Source organism: Manihot esculenta, chromosome 17 (assembly GCF_001659605.2).
Source record: "Manihot esculenta cultivar AM560-2 chromosome 17, M.esculenta_v8, whole genome shotgun sequence".
NCBI classification, from domain to species: Eukaryota; Viridiplantae; Streptophyta; class Magnoliopsida; order Malpighiales; family Euphorbiaceae; genus Manihot; species Manihot esculenta.
Genome location: NC_035177.2, coordinates 8,287,828 through 8,312,383, shown reverse-complemented (window position 1 = coordinate 8,312,383; position 24,556 = coordinate 8,287,828). Strand labels below are relative to the sequence as shown.

The 24,556-nt window shown below is 33.5% G+C and overlaps 2 protein-coding genes across 2 annotated transcripts; one reads left to right on the top strand and one right to left on the bottom strand.

Moving 5' to 3' along the window:
- The first annotated feature begins 13,584 nt into the window (after positions 1–13,584).
- On the top strand, positions 13,585–16,989 carry LOC110604624 (PHD finger protein At1g33420). The gene is made up of 5 exons (XM_021742881.2): positions 13,585–14,092; positions 14,231–14,357; positions 14,456–14,662; positions 15,344–15,952; positions 16,043–16,989. Exons 1-5 carry the CDS (start codon positions 13,762–13,764, stop codon positions 16,866–16,868), a joined length of 2,100 nt encoding a protein of 699 aa, XP_021598573.1. The 5' UTR covers positions 13,585–13,761; the 3' UTR covers positions 16,869–16,989.
- Positions 16,990–20,366: 3,377 nt separating this feature from the next.
- LOC110605559 (signal recognition particle 19 kDa protein) lies at positions 20,367–24,341 on the bottom strand. The gene is made up of 4 exons (XM_021744180.2): positions 23,988–24,341; positions 22,092–22,276; positions 21,887–21,986; positions 20,367–20,825 (listed from the first exon to the last, which is right to left on the bottom strand). The coding sequence occupies exons 2-4, from the start codon at positions 22,269–22,271 to the stop codon at positions 20,695–20,697; spliced, it is 411 nt and encodes a 136-aa protein (XP_021599872.1). The 5' UTR covers positions 22,272–22,276; positions 23,988–24,341; the 3' UTR covers positions 20,367–20,694.
- Between the last annotated feature and the right edge of the window lie 215 nt (positions 24,342–24,556).

The window sequence follows — 24,556 nt, the reverse complement described above, 5'->3', positions numbered from 1 at the left end:
ATGGTAATACTTGCACTCAAGATGTGGAGGCGATACCTGCATAAGGTATGTGGACAGATCCTTACAGATCGAAAGAGCTTGCAATACATCTTGAGTCAAGAGAGGAGAATCAGAGGCAGAGAAAAGGAGTGAGAGCTGCATAGTCAGAAGATGAGAAGAATCAGAACTGCTGTGAGTCAGCAGGAGAGTATGAAGTTGTCCGCAAGAGGCATGTAGAGTTTCAGAAGGGAAGAAGAGTTTTGTCAGAGTGCACGGCGGAAGCGTGTTGAGGTTCTCGAGGAAGTCGAGGTTTGCTGGAGGTGTCTCCTAAAGAGAGGGTGATTCGCTATGGGCGAAAAGGTAAATTAGCTCTCAGATACATTGGACCCTTTGGAATCCTGCAAAGGATTTGGGAATGTATCCCACGAGTTAGATTTGCCCACTTTGATGGAAGAGATCCATTCGTTTTTTTTCCATGTTTCCACGGTATATGAGTTAGTGTCGAGTCCGAGTGAGGTTCTGGAAAGAACCAGAGGTGGAGATCATAAAGGATCTCTCCTATGTTGAGCAGCTAGTACGGACTGCAGACACACAAGTCAGAAAGTGTGGAAACAAGGAAATCCCGATGGTGAAAGTCCCTTAGAATCACCTTAAGATGAAAGGTTCACCGGGGAGACCGAGAGTTTATACTCCAGCAATGACCGTGTCTCTCTTTTTGAAGAGAGGTTTTTAGGTTTTGCTTGCTTGTTGCTTGCTTGCCGATGCATGTTTGTTTGTTTGAACATTCGAGGACGAATGTTCTTAAAGGGGGGAAGAATGTAATACCCGGCTAGATTCCGGCATCGGAATCCCTACCTTCCGGCGGAATCTCCGTTGGAATATGGAATTTTGATGATGCCAGAGTCTTCTAGAGGGGTAAAATGTGATTTTCTAAAATGATTTTACTGATTTCATGGTTTTAAATGAAAAAGAAGGGAGTTTTGAAAAGAAAAGACTAAGGAGGTTTTTGCCAGGTTCGGCCGCCGAAAGTGAAGTTCGGCCGCCGAACATGAGTTGGTTTTGGGAGCGCTTTTGGCCTCCGAAAGCTATGTTTGAACAAACCAGGTTCGGCCGCCGAACCTCAAGTTCGGCCGCCGAACATGGGGGTGTTTTGCATGCACGTTAGGCCGCCGAAGGAGGTTTGGCTGGCCACCTATAAAAACCCCTCAGACCGGAAATGGGCGAGATTTCTCCCCATTCTCGAGCTCAGGTGTGTTCATGTCCTCCTCTAGTCGTTTTCTTGCTTTTTCTTCAAATCCTTCACGTTTTATAAGCTATATGGTTGTTTTGAAGAGTTTTAAAGCTTGGATCAAGGTTTGGAGAGCTTGGAGACTTTAAGAGTTTGGGTTCTCCACATCTCAAGTTTTGGGTCGCACCAACCCTCGATCTTCAAGAGGTAAGTGTGGATCTATGCTTTTCTTTACGTTTCATGAAGTTTTAAGATGGTTTTGATGGGTAGATATGCATGTTAGGGTTTATGTGGGTTTTATGCCCAATGTATGATAATGTTTGTTCTTGTGATGTTTGTGTTGGGGTTTAAGTTAGTTTTCAAGCCCCTTGAGCATATGGGAGAGAGTATGCATGATGGGAGAGAGTATGTGAGGATTTTGGTTATTTTCGGTTTATGTTACCCCTTTTTGTAAATGTGTGTTTTTGTATGATGTATGTAAGGTTGTAGGGGTTTAGGATAGTTTGAGACCCCTATGTGCTTGGTTGCATGTTGTAGAATAGTTAATGCATGTTTTTAGGGGTGTTTGGAAGGTTTGGGAGGCTTCAATGCATGAGAAGCTGAGTTCTGCCCTTCTGGGAAGAACTCAGGTTCGGCCGCCGAAGGTGGTTTCGGCCGCCGAACCTGCCTTTGAATGAATGGAATGGCCGCCTAACCTTGCCCCCGAAAGTTGAGTTTTGGCTTGAAAGCAGACTTTCGACCGCCGAAGGTAATGTTCGGTCGCCGAAAGTGCCTGACTTTCGTCTCTGGAGAGAAGGTTCGGCCGCCGAAGGTGCCGCCGAACTTGCCTGACTTTCGTCTCTGTCTGGGACTTTCGGCCGCCGAAGGTGCCGCCGAAAGTGCCCTGCCCAGCCTTTTCTTGGGTGTTTTCTATGCATGCTTCTATGTTGTTTTAGGGGGTTTTTGGGTAGTCTTTTATGAGTTGTTTAGAGTATGTTTGGCACCTCACTGGAGTCCACCTGTGTAGGATCGGACCCGAGGAACCGAGGTGTTTAGTAGTGTCAGCCGTTTCAGAGTCGGCCCTGAGCTAGTCACAGGTGAGTGGAACACAACTCTCTTATTTTAAAGCAAATAAATCAAATGTTAAGCATGTTCATGCATCATAAAATGCCATGATATGTAGTAGGTTGTATTGCATTAGTATTCACGAATATGATGCATTGCATATTATGTTGTTGATGTGGATGAATGTTGAATGATCCTCTAGCCCTCACCATGATAGTATATGATGATGATGATAATGCTATGATATGAGATGAAAAGACCAGGTCGCCCCTGGTACTATGTTATGTAAGCGAACACTAGGTGAGGCCTAATCGCCCCTGGTGTAGTCGGACATGTTATGATATGAGTTATGCAAGCGAACACTAGGTGAGGCCTAATCGCCCCTGGTGTAGTTGGACATGTTATGATATGTAGAGGGCTAGTGGTGACAAATTCATCCTTTATGTGATTAGCTGTGATGTGTTGCATTTCATGAAAGCATGAATAAGAAAGAGTTAAATAATAATAATATACCTAAAAATGGAGGAATTATAATAATAATAAAATGAATAATAATATACCTAAAAATGGAGGAATTAAAGCAAATGTTTTTTTTAGTTTCTGCTCACTGGGCTTTTTAGCTCACCCCTCTCCCCTAACCCCAGGTTTGCAGGTTCAGAGATAGTCAGGAGATCAGCAGGTTACGTCCATGGTCATGTTTATGTAATAGAATAGTTGTGGACATGATGTAATGTAAGATTATGTATTGATGTAAAAAGAGTTGTATTGCATAATGTTATTATGTTATATGTTCAGAGTTATAGTATTGTGCTTGGCCCGAGTTGGTAAATCCCTTTATACATGAGTTTTATTTTATATCGTTTTACGTGATGGACCGCGTTTGACAAAGGATATGCTGACCCTAGGGGTTCTATGAGTTCAGTCATAGTGCATACACAGGTCAAACGGGTTAAAGAAGAAGTTTACAGTTTTATGTTTTAAAGTTTATGCTTATGTTTGATCATGTATGGGATTATACCAGTTATACAGGATGTATGTTAGGCTTGCTACGGGTCCCGGCGACCTTAAGTCGATCTGGATCCTAGCGCCGGTAGCGGTCCGGATTTCCGGGTCGTTACACTACTCAAACGCATGAGATGTTGCTAGATCATACAATTTCTTGGGTTTTTACACCAAGTGTTCTATGGACAGAATATTTCCAGCAATTACGGACTAACAAATATCCTAACCAACAATCAATTAACTTTGCAATCAAGAATCAAGTGGCCAATTTGATCAAAACAACAAAGCAATCTTGGAATCAAAGCACAATTGCATGAATATTGAATAAATCAAAAGCAAACACTTTATGTTCAGATCTCAAAACCTTTTAAACAACCTTAGTTTCAACCAAACTTCAACTAGAAACAAGGGTTTCAGCCACTCATGGCTGAACCAAAACAGAAAAATAGAAGAAAAGAAGAAAGAAGATGAAGAACCAAAGTGTGGAGAGGCTTGGAGAGCCTTGCCGAATTCTTGAAGGAGAGGTGGATAAAAATCTGCCTTTCCTGTCTTCTTGAAGCCTTTAAATAGATCTTGAGAGGTTCCTTAGGGTTTGGTGGCAGTCCATGAGTCTTTTAGAGGCTGTCCAAAGTGCCCTTGGTCCCATATGTGCCTTCTTTGTGCATGGGTGAAGGCAAAAACGAGATGGATGTGATGGGGGGCAAGTGGGGGCTCTTTGGTCTTTTTAATTGCTATCCAAGGTCTTCAAGATATTGCCTTAAGAGATAAGAGGCTGCCCATGCACTAATAAGGAAGGTGGAGCCTCCTTTTGAATTTTGAATGTGCATGATACTAAGTGGGAAACATGTGATCTTTGGATTTGGCTTCCTTAAATAGCTTGATCTTGAAATCCAATATTTGAATGTGAATCTTGAAGATTTGGATCTCAAAATACTTCCCTTGTTTGGCTCCTCAAATATGGCAACTTGAGATATGGCTTCTTGAATGAGGAAAGAGAGTGTTGAGAGGGATTTTCGGCTGCCTAAAATGAGTTTCGGAGGCTGGACTTTCGGCTCTGGACGCAAGGTTCGGCGGCCGAAGGTGGTAGAGTTTCGTCTCTGGAGTCCTCTTTCGGCCGCTGATAGTGCCGCTGAAGGTGACTGGTTTTTAGCTTCCGAAAGTGTTTCCGAAGGTTGCTGAATTTTGGTTTCCTTTGGCATTTTTAAGAGCATTTTCTCCAATTTGTTTCTTCACACCTAATATTTGCAAGACATAATTAAAACCACAAAATTAGGTAGGATAGGTGCAAATAAACATCAATAAGATCATGAAAATATGGACTAAAATATGCTCTATCACATACACAATAATTTTTACTCTTGCTGACTTCCTTGCCTATCCCGAACCTGCAAACCTGAGGGTTAAGGGAAAGGGGTGAGCTACTAGAGCCCAGTGAGCAGAATAGTAAAACATTATATTTAAAACATATGCTTTCATGGAATGCATCACATCACAAATAATTCACATCAAGGATGGACTTGTCACCAATAGTCATCTACACATTCCAATGGTGCCAGGGGCGTAGAATGGGCCTCACTGGTCTTTCTCTTAACATAATATAACATAACATTCTAATATGCCAGGGGCGTAGAATGGGCCTCACTGGTCTTTCTCTTACTCTGTGCCAGGGGCGTAGAATGGGCCTCACTGGACTTCCATACCGTATCATCATCATCATATCATACCGAGGACTACTGGATCATTCAACATCCATCCACATCAACATCATATTATGCAATGCAATATATTCATGAATTCTAATGCAACAACCTAGTATATAACATGGCATTCATGATGCATGAACATGCTAAAAAATTATTTACTTTAAAACATAAAGTTCCATTCTACTCACCTTAGGCTGACTCTGAGAAGACTCTGAAGCAGCTATCTCACTGCTGGGGTCCTCGGTTCCTCGGGTCCGAACCTATACAGGTGGACTCAAATGAGGGACTAACTTACATTATCATGACTCTAAACAATTCCCCAAAAACCCCCCAAAACACATTAAAACAATCATAGAAAGCATGCAAAGGAAGGCTGAACAGGGCACTTTCAGCGGCAGGTTCGGCGGCCGAAAGTCCCTCCAAAGCCGAAACTCAGCCACTTTCGACGGCACCTTCGGCGGCCGAAAGTCCCTTCCAGAGACGAAACTCATGCACCTTCGGCGGCACCTTCGGCGGTCGAAACTCCCCTCCAGAGCCGAAAGTCCAACTTTCGGGGGCAGGGTTCAACAGCCAAAACATGCCACCACAGGCAGGTTCGGCGGCCGAACATGGCTTCGGCTGCCGAACCTGAGTTCTTTTAGAAATGGCAGAACTCAGCCTCCTATGCATAAATGCCTCCCAACTTCCCACATTCACATCCAACACTTCCAAAACATGCATACACACATACATAAGCATATAGGGGTCTCAAACTATCCTAAACCCCAACAACAACACAAAGCATATACACATACAACATACATTATCCATAAACTCAACATTAACCCTAACAACAAACAACTAACCTAAACATGCATTTCTACCCCATAACCCCTCATAAAACTTGTTTAAAACATAGAAGAGGGTGAGGATATACTCTTACCTCTTGAAGATCGAGAGGAAAGACGATCCAAACTTGGAGATGTAGAGAAACTAACCTTTGAGGTCTCCAAGCTTCAAAACTTGATCTTTAGCTCTAAAATCTTCAAAACCAAGTTAAAACTCATAAAAATCATGAGAGACTTGAAGGAAGAACACAAGATTGACAAGGGATGGCGGAGACTCACCTTGACCGGAAATGGGGAGAGAAAACTCGCCCATTTCGGACAGGGGACCCCTTTATAGGTGGCTGGCCAGACCACTTTCGGGGGCCTAACGTGCCTCCGCATGCATCCCATGTTCGGCGGCCAAACATGAGGTTTGGCGGCCGAACCTGGGCTCTTCCTTCATTCTCTTTCTTTTCCTTTCTTTAAAATTTTAACTCACAGTTAACCATCAAAAACATGAAAAATATTTTGTAAAAACATATTTTACCTTTCTAGAGGTTTCCGACATCCGAGATTCCACCGGAAAAATAGGAATTTCGATGCCGGAGTCTAGCCGGGTATTACACCTTAGGTCTATTTACCTTTTGCAAAGGACTCCAATGGACCTCCATGTTTAAATGAGCTTTCACTATATGCTCCATAAATTCAACAAAAAAAGAAACTTGCTCACTAAAAGGAGAAGTGTTATTTGGCCAAAGTAGAAAAATTAAGAGAATGAGATCTTTTTTCTTCAAGCTTTCTTTACCATAATTCAATTTACCATAATTGAAAAAGAAAAAAAATAAAAATAAAATAAAATCAATTAAAAAAGAAAAGAAAATAATTCAAATATGGAAAGAAATAAATTAAACATAAAAAAATAAATTAAAAATGGAAAGAAATAAATTAATTATGGAAATAAATATTTTTAATTAAGAAATAAATATATTTAAAAAAGGTAAGAAATACTTTTTATTTTTAAATTTAGGCAAAAAATTTATTCTAATATGGGAAGAGACATTCACCGACATAAAAAAATAATAAAATTAGATAAGGAAGAAAATTATGCAAATATGAAAAGAAACTAAATTAAATATAGCATGCGAAAGAAGAAAAATAAAATATGATAAGAAATAAATTAAAATATGGCAAAAATAAATTAAACGAGATAAGAGATAATAATAATAATAATTAAGGAAGTTACAATAATCAAATAATTTATTCACATCAGAAATTTAAGAAAAATAAATTTAAAAAAAAATTTAAAAAAAAGCCAACCAAATCTCTAAATTATGGAAGCAAGGTTCGATTAGTCCTAACTAGCAAAAGAAAACCCTAGCCACCTTCCACTATTATTTCTAATGCTAAAAAATAAGTTAATAAAATGAATTAAAAGATCAAAACATAAGAAAACATAAATAAATAACCAAAAACACAAAAAATACAAAACTTAGACCTACTGAAAATTTCCACTTGATTGTCAATAATTATAGCATTAGAAATCAAAGTCCAATGAAAAATAGCCAATATACTCAGAAAATTATAAAATTTTATGAAAAGACTTGTATTTCTTATAATATGGTACTATGTTAAGATAGAAATATGAAAAATTTAAAGCACAAAAATTATAATGCACTTCTGAAACTTGATTTTATGCTAAAAAATCACTTCATTTAGTGATCTAAAGATCAAGTTATTGATCCTTGAAATTTTGAGCAATATATTGTAACAGACTAAAATTTTAGATTTGCCTCTGTAACTTTAAAAATTTTAAAACTAATTTAATAAAAATAAAAAAAAAATGCAAGTAATATATGAAAATTAAAGAAAATTTCATGAAGAAATCAAAAAAAATATTTAGAGAACTATAATTTTTCCCAATCGGTATAAAAATCCAAATAAATTTAATTGCTCACATGGTTTCATGCATAGAATTTGTGTTAGCTCTCAAATTTCACAACAAAATTGATATAGAAAATATCTAACACACTCAAATCAATTTAAGAACACATAAAACAATTATTTTTATGCCATGAAATTATTTTGTTTTAATAGATTAGAAGAAATCCAAGGAGGTGGCTTGAAGACTTGAGGAGGGAGACCTTTTTTGTTAATTTTCTTAGAGAAAAATTGAGAGAATGTAAAGAGTTAGGGGTAAAATGTGGCTGACACAAGGAAGAGTGGAGAGAAAATAGTTATAGTTAAGGTTTTTGAAAGGAAAAATATTTAAATAGAAAGAGAAAAAAAAAGAAAGAAAATAAACTACTATTATTATTATTAAATGGGGAGGAGTTTACTTTTTTTTTTAATTCAATTTTTCTTTTTCTTAATTCAGTTATTTAATTAATTTTATTATTTGAATAAATTATTTTTATTTGGTTTTATAGTTTTTTATTTAATTTTTTTAATTTTTTCTATAACATAAAATATTTCTATACAGTTCTAAAAATTAATTTTAAGTGTTCTGAAATCATGATGTGATTTTTATCATAAGGTCTTTATTAGTTTAAATGCGCATATACTTTAGTACAAGAACAGGGATCTACTTTAATTTACCATCCCAATTAGATTATGTATCTTGAACATGTGCAAACAACTTTTGAAACACTAAGGCATGACCAGTTTTATAATAACCAACTGTATTTTTGGGATGTAAAAATTATAATATTTAGGAGTTAGGACATACTTTGACTCCAAATGAAGTGAAAGTGGATCGAAAAAAATTGTGATAATGCTAAAATGGCCAAAGCCTATTTAATTTTTTAGGTCTTACAAGTTACTAACACAAGTTTGTTCGCTACTATGGAGTCATAGCATGAGCACTCAACAACCTCCTAAAAAAGTGACAATTTAGGTGGTTATCATATGAAGAAGATGCATTTCAGACTACAACTCCGATTTTATTATGTTTAATTTTAATGAACCATTCATCATCCAAATAGATGCCTCAGGGAATGAAATTGGAGTTGTAGTAACCCAAAAGGGCATACCATTCCATTATTAGGGGTATCCAAGCAATCATGGTTGGTCTATACTAAAGATATGATTGCCATTCTATATACAATTAGAACTTGGAGACCTTATCTTCTAGGTTGAAAGTTCTATATTAACACCGATCAGCAAAGCCTTAAACATATATTAGAATAATGCATAGTCGTTTCGAATAGCAGAAGTGGGTGAGTGCTCATGCCATGAGAATAAATTTCTTAGCTAGGAGAACAATGCTGCACATGCAGTCTCCTGGATAACAGGTAGCCCAAGTCTTAAAGCTCTCTATGTGCCCTAAACTTCACTTCAACAAAGTATTAAGCAAAAAGGGAAGCTTCATCCATGTATGCAGAAAAATGCCAAATTAGCTATTGAGACACCTGTACAATTGTACATCCTTTGCAACGGATTTATCCTTTACAAAGATAGTTGTCATGCCACCGCAGTCCACTATCATTAAGTAGCTCTTGTTAGCTTTGTTCGAATACCATGATTCATTGATTCGGGGACATTTGAGGGTACAACGTACATATAAAAGGCTAGCCCAATAATTTTATTGGCCATCCATACACCGGTTCATCAAAGAATATGAAGGGTCTTGTGAAGTATGTTAATGAATGAAAGCCGAGACTTTATCATCAGCAATACTACTTTAACTTCTACCTATTTTATGTCGTGAATAAGATGATATTTCAATGGATTTCATCAACAAACTACCAACTTCGAATGGTAAAAATTCAATATTAGTCGTGGTTGAAAGACTCAATAATTCAAGTCATTTTACTGTCCTTTCTCATTCATATTCCAACAAAATAATAGCTAAGAAATTTATTGAAGGTGTTGTTAAACTACATGGTAGAGCACAAACCATCATAAGTGACCGAGATCCCATTTTTATGAGTCATTTTTAGTAAGAGTTCTTTAATAGATCTGACACTCAATTGAAGATGAGCTCCACTTACCACCCTCAAACTGACGGTCAAAATGAAGTTACTAATGAATGTCTCTGAGCAGTACCTCAGGTGTTTTGTTATCAAAATCCATGAAAATATAGTTATATTTTCGTTTTTATCATAGACAGAATATTGGTATAATATGTCTTATCATGCTTAAATTAAGATGTCACATTTCTAGGCTTTATATGGATGACCACTACCCACCTTCCCACATTATACCAAAGGCATATGGGAAGCACTCCTAAAATAACTTATAAGTAACCTATTAGCCACAAACAATCATATGCAGCAGATCATAGATAGTAAGCATCAAAATGTGGAGTTCCAAGTCGATGACTGGGTAGTCCTTAAACTCCACTCATATAGACAACGATCTTTTTAAGAGAGCATATCGGAAACTTGCTAGTAAATTTTATGGGCCTTATTAGGTTATTGAATGACTTGGGCAAGTCGCATACAAACTTCAGCTACCTGAAGATGCTCAAATTTCATCCTATTTTTCAAGTCTCTCTCCTCAAGAAAAAATATCAAACAGTATTACATCCAGCATCACACTACCATGTATGATCAAAGATGGTGACATGATCTTGCAACCCCAAGCAATTCTAGATACCAGTTGGATGAACCTACTTATTAAAGACGCAACGTGGGAAGATGCCCAACTCATCAACAACACCTTCACTGGACTCAACCTTGAAGGCAAGATCGTGGTTGACAGGGAGGGTAATGATAGGCCACCATGCAGGTTCCAACGTGTGCCTAAATGAATTCTCGCTACTTGAACTGAAGTGGAAACATAGGATGAGAAAGTCCTGGTCAAGCAGGTGGGCATGCACAGCCATGCGATGTGGAAATGGGACACATCTTCAAGCTTGCTATTTGGAAGTTACAAAAGTACTAATGGATTAGTTGCTTATCTATCTTTGTTTATTTCTCTTATATCTACGCCCCTGTTTTTGTACGAGTGCCAGAAAATAAGAGAGTTAATTTTTTTTCACATATTTAAATACTTTCAGTTACACAATTTGAAACTGGAGTTCATTCTCACCCTAAGTAAAATATAATTTGAACTCAAATTTTCCAGACCTGATCGGAACCTATCATTATTAATTATCTTATTATTATATTTTCAAATTTTCATTATAGAATATAATATTTAATAAATTTTAGTTAATATATTTTAAGTAATAATTTAGGTAATTTTCACTCATAGTCACTAAATTTTGGTTATTATTTATTGTAATCACTGAATTTTAATTTATTTCAAAAAAATTATCAATATTTAAATATTTTCTTAAAATAGTGATTCAGGTGAAATGTTAGTAGATTTTCCAATAAAACGCATAATTACATGACTTAAAATAATAATAATAAACTTTTTTTAAATTACTACAATTTTTTAATCTCTAAATTTTTAAATTTTACTACTTGGGACACTACTTAAACTTAAATATATTTTTTATTTTATAGTTTATATATATGACTATATAAAACATTAATAATATATTTATTATTTTAATTATACAATTATCCTATTAAAAAATAATAATTATAGATTAATTATTACACTATATTTTTTATAAATTCTATTAATATATTTTTAATTAAAAAATATTTAATTAATTTTATAAAGAAGATAGTTACCTCACTTAAATATGTAAAATAAATATAAAAAAGATGCATAGATATTATAAAATATGAGAGCAGGTAGTAATTAATAAAGACCACTTGCATTAGTGTTTTTTTTTTTTTTTTTAATTTGATGTGATTAAAAAATTAAAACAACACAATCTTATTAGTTTTTTAGAAAGAAAAAAGAAACAAATTGTATTAATGAAATTAAGGAGAGTTGAATGCAATAGTTATTATAACTTCTTTTACTATAGGTAATTTTTATAATAGAAGATAATATTTAAGGATATTTTTATTTAAAATAGGTAATTTTATAGTATTTTTAATGAATTAAATTTTAATTAATAAAAAATAAATAATTTTTAGTTTTTTCATTAAAAACAAATAAAAAGATTTAGATAGAATAGCTTGAAAAAAATGAAAAGACTCATTTTTCACATTTTTTTATGCGTTATCATATGGATTTGTTTGGAAAATTTTTATTTCATTTGAATGAATTTTCTACAATTTTCAATGAAGAAGTATAAGAGACAGTTTTTATAACTTTATCTAAGTGGCCAAAAAGATATTTTTTTCTATTTATATCTTATATGACAAATATTTTTTTTTATTAATATTTTAAATTATCTAGGATGAGTCATATATATATATTTCACTAAAGATTGACGGAAATTTTATTTGAGTAACTCTTTCATATAAATATTTAAATATTGATAATATTTTTAAAATAAATTAAAATTTAGCGATCGTAATGAATTAGTGACCGATCATATTATCTCATATTATTGCGTAGAATAAATATTCTAATGGCACTCTTTTTTCATCACGCTTTTGATTTTTTTTTTAAGATGAATGAAAAAAAAAATCAATTCTTTTATGACATTTGTTCAAAATATTGTTTCTCATAATATTAAGAATTTGGTCCAATTGTGCCTAGTGAACGATTAAGGCGCGTTGGACTTAACTTATAAACTAGTGAAATGAACTTATAAAATTTAAAAAAATTTAAAAATAAGCTTATTTGTTTGTTTATAATGCTTGTTGAATTTATAAGTTCAGCTTATAAATTGAAAAAATAAGATAGGAGGAGCTAACTTTTTATTTTGGTACTTATAAGTACTATAAGTACTATGCTTATATGTTGATTTGACTAAATAAACTATTATATATTTCTCTTATTTAATTTTAAGGGTTCATTAATCAATTATATCACAGTTTCATTCTGACTATGTCATCAATATAATTTCTGCGATATCACTTCTTATCGAAGATTTATTATTTTTTTGCTTCATTATTTATTTAAAAATATACCGAGAGTTCAATCTATATTTATCTCTTAATAAAAGTTATATTTTATTATATCATAATAAAATTAGTAATGATAATTATGATTATAAAAATTAAGACATTGGAAAAGAAAAGAAAATAACATAAAAAAATTAATATTATTCGACTATGAAAATTTACATTTACGAATACAAAACTTTAAAGGATACTTTTTTTATTGAAATTGGATTATCTCATAATGTAAAGAATTTTATATTTGTAATAGAGAATCTAAAACATATATAGTATGATTCTATGAATTAAAGAATTTTTTAACTATTATAGAAATATATCAAATCTCCCTATTTCAGAAATATATAAATATATATTATTTTATGTATTTAGTAATAAAAATCTTATATTAAATAAGAATAATTTTTTATAATACTCTCTCTTAATTACACCATAAAAATTTATCAATTCTAACCATGACAAATACAATTAATCCATAAAAAACCCTTTTAAACCATTAAAAAAAAAGGAAACTTATCAATCTGCTTCCGAATATAGCACATACATCCTGTTTTATTGCAAGACAGATACACAATGGATAACGAATTAGGACCCATGCAATATAAAATTTTCATGATTACGATAAATTAGAAGCAAGTTATAAAATAATATTTTTAAATATAGTTTAAAATATTAAAAAGTTTATTCATCTATTTTTAAAATTTAAACTGCTTATATGTCTTTCTAAGAATTTATTTATGATATTTTAAAAATTTAAAAGATTTATTTAATTTAATTTAATAATTTATTTGATCCCCAACCGTATATGACTATTGGTAGGGTAAGATGGGCTTTTGCCTATATTTTCTTTTTCATATATATAATTTCCAAATCCAAAACCGACATGGAACAGCGCTGAGCCGCCAAAGCTCCGTACCTAAAATTTTAAAAGGAAAAGCTTCGGACCGCCAAAACCTCAATCCAAAATCCCTCTTTCCTTTGGCTATATATAGTAATATACTCTGCTTTTGTGTCTGTAATTTACATATCCAACTCGCACGACACGAACGATTACGAAACGCGACGTCGCATAACTCAACGGACCCATGGTGCTGAACGACAGGCCGTTAAAGAGGACCAAGAGGAACAGAGTGACCGCCGATCTCTACGACTTCTTCACGTTCCCTGAAGGACCGGCGCCGGATGAAGACTTGACCAAACCATTCCGGGAGGCGATAAAACTGTTTCTCTCCCACCATGCGCGCGTTACTTCCCCTCCTCTTTTCTCATGCCTACTTAGGTGGCAGATCGTCTTTCGGGTCGGAGATCTGTTGGAAGGTTCGGATGTCTCGCCGGTGGTGGTGGTGCTTGATATTGTGGAAGAGGATGTTCTCGGAAGTTCCAGATCCCCCTACTGCAATCAGTGCCGAGTGGTTGGTGTGTCTCTCTCTCATATTTATTTATTTATTTATTATTAGTATAACGACTATTTTAGAAGAATTGAAGAAAAAAAACATATAAAAAATCCGGAGCTAATATGCCTGTGGGTTTTGGTTTTGCCCGGCGAAAGAAAAGGTTGGAGTGGTCATCCGGTATGCAGAAAGCGATACCATTTCATAATTCGAGCTACAAGAAGCAGCATAGATGAACATGAATATTTGTGTTCGAAATGCAGCAATCTGTTGCATGTGTCAGAATCAAGGTGAGAAATCCTTCATCAGTAACCAGTTTGCTTAACTTTATGAGTATGGCTTGTCAAATTCTATGCTTTTACTTATTTTTATGATAATGGTGTCGTAGGTGCAAGTGGTGTGATACTGGTAACCATGTTGAAGACTGGGTTCTTTCCCAATTTGAAGATCACACTCATCTATTGCATGGTGTTGTCCACTCCAATGGCTTTGGCCACCTTCTTCGGGTTAACGGCAGAGAAGGTGGTTCCAATATTCTCACTGGTTCTCATATAGTGGACTTCTGGGATAGGCTCTGTGCTACTCTTGCTGTCAGGTTTACCTTTCTTCACGCTTCATTCACAGTATTTAGTGACTCTTTTTGGTGATTGGGATCTTTAATTGGGGTTCCAAGTCTTTAAAATCGCAGTATTGAATAGGACTTTGATCTGCTATCAGATTTCTATATAGTAAATATAGAAGCACTGTAATTTTGAAATCCAAGAGTGGTGAAAAATGCAATGATTTAAAACCTCAAAGCATAATAATCACATTTATGCGCATGTGTCCCTCATCATAGATTATGTTTTCCTTTACAAATTGTAATTGTGGAAACAAACACAGGGTATTAGGTGTACACACTTGTCTCTTAGTGTGGACTTTTCGAGTTGAATCGCAATTAGTCCTTAAAAAATATATCTAAAATTTAAGCCACATTAGCGACATTAATCTGTTTAACTCTTATTGCTTCTGCCTTCTATTAGTCACCATAAGCGCTTAGAACTGCAAGTCTACTACAACTGCATTTTTTTAATCAAATTTATTTGCAGATGGGCAATTTAAATTAACTTTGTTGGCAGCTATACCGTGAAATAGATTGCTGAAAAAAATATGGAAGTGTAAAAACTAATGAAATTTAAATTCTTTCAATGATTTAATGGTAGCAAGAGAAACAAACTTAAGCTGATATGCTCTGTACTCCACTACGGTATCATTGTAAACTTATGCTGCTGTACAGGAAAGTATCGGTTATGGATGTGTCAAGAAAATATGGGATGGAGTATAGGTTGCTGCATGCCATCACCAAAGGTCATTCATGGTATGGTAATTGGGGCTATGAATTTCAAAGTGGAAGCTATGCGCTCACGCCTGATTCTTACCAGAAAGCGGTGGAAACTCTCTCAAATGTGCCCTTAGCTCCGCTTTTGTTTCAGAGACGAAGGCCTAGAACGCGTTTGCAGGCTGTTATTTCTTTTTACCAATCTTTGTCAGACGCAGAAATCCTTACACTAAGGGACCTTTGCTCCTTTTTATTGAGGCTAATCCATGAGAGTAATGAGCCATTATTGCCTAAAACACCAGAGAACTTAGCATCTAGTACTTCAAAGACATTGTGTGCATGGACTAGACACAATGTCGAATGTGTTCAACAAGCTATGATGAAGGTGTTGGCAGCATCTGGTGAGAGCAATTGGGTTTCAAGGCGTGCTCTTAAGGGTGTCATGTATAAAAAAGCATCTCCAGAGCTTCTTGATTATTGCATTAAACACCTGAGGGGAAAGTTGGCAGCTAACAGCATGGTAGTTCAGGTCCGATGCAATCCTAATTCTGGTGATGCTGAATACAGGTAATTGAAGCAATCACAGATTTAATTTGTAATCTTTTGGAATAAATTTTCTGAATAAATGAATATCATCATTTTTCTCTCTGTCAACAGGCTCACGCCAGTTAGTTCCATTTATTATGGGAATGGGTTGGACAAAATCCATCCGTTGAAAGAGGATGTCAAACGTGATTTGAAATTTTTACTTGATTCCTTGCTCAATCCTGATACCACCGTAAACTTTGGATCTCAAGTGATGAGGGAAAATGTGATTGATGCAGCAACCAAGCTTATTGATTGCAAACAATTTATGAAGGAATACAGACCTGACAAAATGAAGCTAAATGATTCATTTGCCATTCATCTATTGTGTCATGTAGAGCTTTCAGATCATGCTAAAGATGACCCAGCCATACCTCCAGAACTGATAATCTTACCTTTAAATGCTACTGTGACTGATCTTAAGAAAGAAGCAGCTAAAGCTTTTCAAGAAGTATATGTGATGTTTAAGAGGTTTGAAGCTCATGAACTGGTTGAATATGGAGCTTTAGAAGATTCAATTACAGTAAAATTCCTTGTTGGAACAAGTGGGTCAATAAAGATTAAAGGGACATGCCCATCAAGACATGCCAATAGCCAATTTAGAACGGAAAGAGGAAAAGAGAGGTGGACAGTTGATTGTATGTGTGGGGCCAAGGATGATGATGGAGAGAAAATGTTGGCTTGTGATGCCTGTGGGGTTTGGCAACATACTAGGTGTGCTGGGATTAATAATTGTGATAAAATTCCGCCAATATTTGTGTGCATTAGATGTATGAGTTCATACTGCAAGGAATGTGAAAGAATCTCAAATCTGAAGGAGTTACCTTCGCTATCTAGAACTTCAACTTGCAGGGAAGAGGCAATAGGAGGAACTCGAAGTCTCAAGAGTCTCATTTAGTTTTAGCCTGTATGTATATATATGTGTATTGTCGTTGTAAATCCCATTTTTGCTTTTTTGGTTTATTTAGGTTTTCTTTTTCCTCCCTTTTGACAGATAATAGTCCTCCCAAATTTCTGTTTTTTTGTACTTGTGTTCCCTTTATATGAGAGGAAAAAAAAAATTCAGAATTTTGTTAATAAATTTTATTTTTTAAATTAAAATTAAACAATAAAAATAAATTATTTTATTAAATTTTTTTCATGAAAAATATTTTTTAAATAGATGTTATTTTTACCAAACAAACAATATCTTAACTTATTTTTATTTCATAAAAATCTTTTTTAGGAAATTATCTTTTACATTTTATGATATTTTAATGGTCATTTATAAACCCCTACACAATAATACTAATTATGTTTTCTTTATATAACTGTTTTATCAAAAATGTATTAAAATCTAAGGTTTGACTTCATCATTAAAAGCATAGTTGAGGACACAACTTCTAAAAATAGCAAGCAGTTTTATATCAATGTCCTCGATAAAACTTTAATTTTTAGTGAGGTTTTCGGTGAAAGCGCTGCGGCAAAGTCTCAACACATATGAAATTCACATTGGATGATCGGGGGAAATCAACATTATTAATTCAAACATTATTACTGGTGGTGATTGCATCCCCATTAGTCAAGGGAGCTAACAAATACGAATCACAAACGTAAGGTGCGAATATGGATATAATATTAGTGTTGAAAATTTACGAAAGTACAAAAAGAAAAAACTTGTGTCTAGAATTTATGTAAACAATTGCAAAATATACGACACTGATAATAATGTGAGAATTAAGACTTGGCTTGCATTGCATCGAATATCCATTTTGAGGATATCGTCATGCAAAATGTTGACAATCCCATTATTATAGATTAAATGTACCGCATATGAAACTTATGCAATCGCAAGATAATTCTTTTAATTTTTATTTTTTCGTAAAAAAGAGAATTTATATATGTATATGTATTACAATTATTCTAAAATATTATAACTTTTTTCGAATACCATCAAAAATTAAAATCAGCGATGTCAACTTCGAGAATATTCGAGAATCATAAAAAATGCTCACCGTCGTTCAAATTACATGCAGCAACAGCAACAGAGAACATTGAGCTTTCTAATGTTAATCTTCAGTACACCGAATTTAAGAATCCTATAAAATATATAGAAAAGTTTATTCAAAAAAAATGTTAGTGCACTCGTTTGTTGATTTTTTATATAAATGGAGAATGTTTGTCATTGTTTAACATATAATAATTTAATTTTATAGGACAATCCTTCAACTTTTCAATTTTAAATGATCAGAGTCAAATATAATTTTAATTTAATTCTATCCAAAATAGAAAATCAATTAAAAAAATTTACCTATTAAACAATATGCTCTATTTAACTTAAATAAATATAAAAGCTCATTGATAACTAAATATATCAATTTTAATTGATATTAAATAATATATAAATATTTTTTTTAAGATTTCAATTTGAAAAGTTAATCCTCATATAAAACTTGAAATGCAAAATGAAATAATAAAAGATATATTATTGAATAAATTTAATAATTTAATAGTGTTAAAATTTAAAATTAAAATACGCTATAAATTATATGACGGTGTTAAAATTTAATTATATTAAAATTTAAGATGATACTTTTTTAATTAAAACGCTATAATTCAAAATTAATAAATATAATATCATAAATTTTATTTTTCTATAATCTTAAGTTTAGCATTATAATTCAAAATTTATTTTTCTTTTCAATTAAAATAATTTATTCAAACATATATATATTAAGTTATTCCAAATATTTAGCTTTCCCTTTTCTAACATAATTTTTTTGAATGAAGCTAATGCTGCAAAGGTTACTCATAAAAATTAGGATAAGAACTGTGAGGACCACATTGTCAAACTTCAACGATAAGTCCCGACACTTCAAACTGAAGCCATGGGGAAGCGAGCTACCGTTGATAAAGTTATAGAGCTGGAGAATGTGCTTAAAGAAACAGTAGCTTCTAGTGGAGAGATATTTTTTATTTTTAAAATTTCACGGGCATTCACGACTCAAAAAATTAATTGGGATTTAAATGACTTTAAAATTTTTTCAGAAGTCTAAAATGACTTCTTTCCGATAAATTAATTATAATGTTTATTCTTATATAACAAAAACTATGTATATATATTAAAATATATTATATATAATAGTAATTATATCTGCATTCAAAATATATATATATAGTTTAATAAATAATTAATAAATTAACGTCACTCACGCATATAATCTGATAATTATAATATAATAATAAATACATATAAATTTAAAATATCTTAAATTCTATTTTTTCAATTTCCGATCACATTAAAAAAAACTACATTAATATTAACATTTACAGCCATTATGAAAAATAACAATTAGTGGTCATCCACTATCACATCTAATAATTAAAACAAACAAAATATTAAAGTATTTATTATTATTTACAGCCACAATAACAATTCAGGCCGAAAAAGAAAAGACAAGACAAAGCTAAACAATGATGAGAGATAGACTAGAGATCGTTGATTATTGATATTGTTGATCTGAGATGCCAATGATTGACGCAGCTCTTAGCTTTGAACCCTAATCTATTTTACGACATTGAAATCCCTAATTTTCCCATTTTAACTATTCGATTAAAATATTAAAATAAAATATCTACAATACGTTACAGATTATGGGAAGAGTTGGATTTTCAGTCTGAGCTTCATTTAGCCAAACAAATAATTGAGGAAGCTGCATGAGTTGCAATTTTCCAGACCACAAACTATCACTAAAGCAAGCTCACAAAGTATTCTCATCACAGCTGTGAAACTACTGAAGCCAATCAAATCATCAGCAGAATCAATCGGACTCCATCCAACAGTTATCTTCCATTTGCAATAAAAAATTTTACAAAAATTCAAATCAATTAATTTCTTTTCTAATAATTTTTTTATTTTGAATAAAATAATTCAATTATGTTTTAACTTTAAAAATTTTCATTTAAAAAAAATTAAAATCTTACAGGATTTTACGTAAAATAAATCATGCCAAATCATGAGCAACCCAAACACTACTATATGATCACAAACAAACAGGGTGCAACTGTGTAGAATAGATTCATCACACAAAGCCACATACAGAACATGTTGGCTCAACATCCACCCACCTGCCAATCAACAGAGGAACCCCATTGGAAATAGACCTCCATAAAATATAAATGCTTTATTTTGAAGGTACATTAATCTTTCCAAATGCCTTATTTCCTGTTTCCTCCATTTTCAGTCCAAAACCAATGAATCAAACCAAACCGAATCAAATTAGTTCAGTGTGATTCAGCTTCATTTTATCACTCATTCAATTTGATTTAAACTTGGTTTGATTTTTCAATTTTTCAATTTTTCAATTTTTCAATTTTTCAATTTTTCAATCTGAATAGACCAACGAACAAGCAATCATCATCCATAAATTAGTGTTGTATTCCCACCAACGCCAAGTATCACTACCGATTGACTATCTCAGGCATTACAAAAACACAACTCTGTTCCTTGTTTAGTAAGACAACAAAATGCATTTGTCTTCTGAAGTTTATAGGCAAATGCATATTTATGTTCCAAAATAGACCATTCAAAGATTTTCAAAAGGGCATGAGGGCAAGTAATGAGATAAAGGCACATGCTGTAGACTAAAGACAAAACGATATCAAGGGAATTCAAAATCACCAAGAGTTTTAAGCCTATCACAAGGAATTCTATGTAATGTTGCCAAAAATTTGCAATGATAAAACTATCTCTTCTTTTTTCCACCTTTCCCAGACTTAGAAGATGTAGCACCTGATGTGGATGCAGGTTCCTGCTTCTTAGTCCTCGAATGATGCTTTGGCACCAACTCTGCAACGTGTAGCATTAGCTGTTTTCCTGCAATTTATCAGAGATCAAGTAAATGCACAGACAGACAGAGGGTTCTCTCACATTAAAAATGACAGCAGCCACAGCCAGCTGTCACTAATGTTTCATTCCTGTTGCCTATATTATTGTCCATATTTATTCAATTGAATCAATTCAATAAGAACTCAACAAAACTAGACATCTCAGCATTTCTCTCTCAATTTTCCTTCAAAGAGGAAAGTAATGTCTTTCGGACAGCATGGGGAGAAAAAGAAAAGCTCAGATAGAATTAAATGTATGGATGACTAAATATTCTGCAACAATGGCTCATGTGACATGCATAAGATAAATTGGCAACTTCATACTAAACCCTTAGTTGAAACTGGCATTATATCACAAATAAAATGTAAATAGTTTTGCAAAGACTACTTCCGATCAGGTCAACTGAATGTGTCGCTGTAATAATTTTGATCTCTTATCAAATGGAAACTCAATGGCAACAAAGGACCAACTTGTATGATCAATTCATGTCCCGTGTAAGTTAGAGAAACACATATAATCAACTTCACATTCGCATCTGTATTATTTGCATTTCTTTTAATATTTGAGGAGAAAAAGGATAATGCAATCTGCGGACGTTTTTTTTTCTCACCATATAAGAGCAATGAAATTTCTTTTGGATGGAACTATAAAGAAACTGGAAAATGAGCAAGCCCCTGCAGCCAGGGATATCACACATCCAAACCATAAGCAATTTCAAAACTAGTAATTCAAGAAGAGAATTACCAAAATTATGATTAACAATGCTGGTTTCCACTCTAGGAAATCAGAAAGCGGTTATGGTAATAATAATAATAAAAAACCAACAGGACAATCACGACAGTGTATATTAAACTAAACCTCCAAATAATAATGTTACCAACCCTTTCCTGGGAAGATCAACTAAATAGTTCCACGTACTAATTAAGCAAAAATGTCAACAAGAATTGAAACCATGGCTCAACTGAAAACAAAATCTCTTCATTTGAGGCTATAGGTTCATGTTGATAACTTTTATTACAGTAGAAATGATGATATGAGACTATACTCACTAGTAGGAATAGCTGGATTGTAAAAGGTCCCATCTTCCTTCTTCAGCAGTACCCTCACTCTCCCTACTTGCATGAAATCGCGTGGATAGGCCTTGTCAATCTGCAATAATAACAAAAACAGAATATATACATAATACAGTGTATCATTTTAAAAATTAACAACTACTACCTACAAAATTCAAGCAGAGATATTGAAGATTCAAACCTCAATAGCAAAAGGGAGTTTGAGATAGCTGCAGCAATCCCCAATCTCAGCACAAGTTGGATTTTCGCAAGCTTTACTCACACTAATTCGCCTGCCCTCAGCTATGGTCTTCTTTGAGTTTATGTAAACAGGATACAACACAACCCATTTCTTAATATTGGGCAGATTTCCATCCATCATCTCCGCTATTGAAATCATGAAAGAATTAAATCATTATGCAAATACAATTCCACCATATACATTTATTCAAGCATTGGCGATCTAATTACATAAGCATTGCCCAAAAATGCAAAAAATAAAATAAAATAAAATAAAGAGCTGGGGTTGTTAATGCAGATATTTCATCTCTAATTTAAATTATAGTTATGTGATGTGATGTGATAATCAGAAATTTCACAGTGAGAAGAAGAGATTGCAAACGACAAATAATAACTATAATGTATAGGATCGAGAAGGTAGTTAATTTAGAAAATCTGATAAATTCTTGAATACATTTGCCTGAATTCTAAATAGAAGGGAACATACATTCCCATAAACACATGACAGAATGATGGGGAAGAAGACTTACCAGAGGAATAGGAGTGAAGATGAGTTGAGCTTTGAATATTTCAAGCTCAGCTCAAGCTAGGATCATTTCAAATATATCAAAATAGAGTTCAGCTTGTATTAAGCTTATTTATAATATAAATGATCCAAGTCCAACTTCAAGCATAGCTAATTTATTAGCTTAGCCTCGATAAGGTCATGTAAACAAGCTCGAGCTTGAATAATTTCAATACTAGTATATGTTTTAAATAGCAGCATTATTTGATAGTTCTTTGCTCATTAATAAGACAAATTACAACAGAATAAAATAGTCTACAACAACACCTGAAACATAAATTTGAAAAAAAAAATACACAATGTAATAAAATTATCTAGTTCCATCAAATCTCATAAACATTCAATTTCTTGGATGCTTCTTGCTTAAAACATGGATAAACAAAATCTAATAAAATGCAAATCACATAGACAAAATTAATAATGCACAAATCACCACAGCAAAAAAAGATTTAAAAGGAAAAAAGGAAAAGCAAAGCCAATTCTTTTTTTCTCTTTTTTCCAGTCAAAGTGAACAGATTTTAAGAGAGGAACAAGCTAGCAGAGTGATGAGATAAGACAGTGGACAATGCCGTCTAAACTACAATTGAGAAGTCAACATCCAGATTGGTGAATCTCAAGAAAGAAGCATATGAATTTTTCCTGTTTAAATCTTCAAGTCTAAGGCATGAACAAATTATGTGAAATTGAAACTACATTAATAGGGATGGTACCGGGTAGGCATCTGCAAAATTTGAAGTACCTGAACATGAACGTGTTTACAAATACATTACCAAACAACGTGTAGAAATTGGTTTCACTACCTTTATCCGTCCCAATCCCGTCTACCATTACCCATTTACTACACGAAACTAACCTGATTAACTCATAATCCCAACAAAAAAAATTCACACAAAATCTCACATTAGCATTTCAATACCCGTTTCAATAATTTCACAAAAGCAACTCTCAATTCATTCACGATAGCCTTTATTTCAACAAATCTTCAATAAATCTCACAATTACAAGCCTTAGCACATATAGTTAAATCTTAGCATTTCCACAAATTTCAGAAATCTCACATTAACATCTCAATAAAATTCAAAACCCATTTCAATAATTCACACAAAAAAAGAGCTCTCTATTCATTAAAAATAGTCCTAATTTCAACAAATTTTCAATAAATCCACGAATACAACCCCAAGCACATTAAAATAAATCTTAAAATTTACAAAAATTTGAGAAACCCACTTCAATAAATCTCACAAATCTTAGAAAGAGCGCATCTGAAATTACAATCTCAAAACCAATTCAAACCTCCAGTGACTGAGGACGTAGACTATAGAGGCGAGAAGCAGCAGCGGCGTGATTGAGGACGAGGAGCAGCACCGGACGGCAGAAGGACTGGACCAGCGGATGCAGCGACGAGGATCAGATGATGCAGCAACGAGGACCAGAGGGAGCGGCGGAGTAAAGAGAAGAAGCAACCAGAACCAGCGGACGCAGCAACGGCGTTGACAGCGTGAAGAGCAGAGGGACGGGCTGCGAAAGGCGCGCGGCTGTGAAAGGCGAAAGGGGGGGTGGGTGGTGGAGGGGTCGGGCTGCCGTGTTTAGAGTTGAGAGGGAGCGTTGTTTTTTTTTTTTTTTACCTCTGGGAGAGAGATGTTTGGGATTCAGTTTTTAAAGTGTTTGGTTATTTAGTTTTATTTTTTCACATTTTTTCTTAACATCTTTTTATAGTTTATATTATTTAAAATATTTTCACACAATATGTGCATTAATTTTGTTTTTTAAGTTTTTTTTTTAAATCAATTTAGTTTTTGAAGTTATAATTTTATAAAGACAATAATATACTATAGCATTAAAAAAATTAAAGGGATTTATAA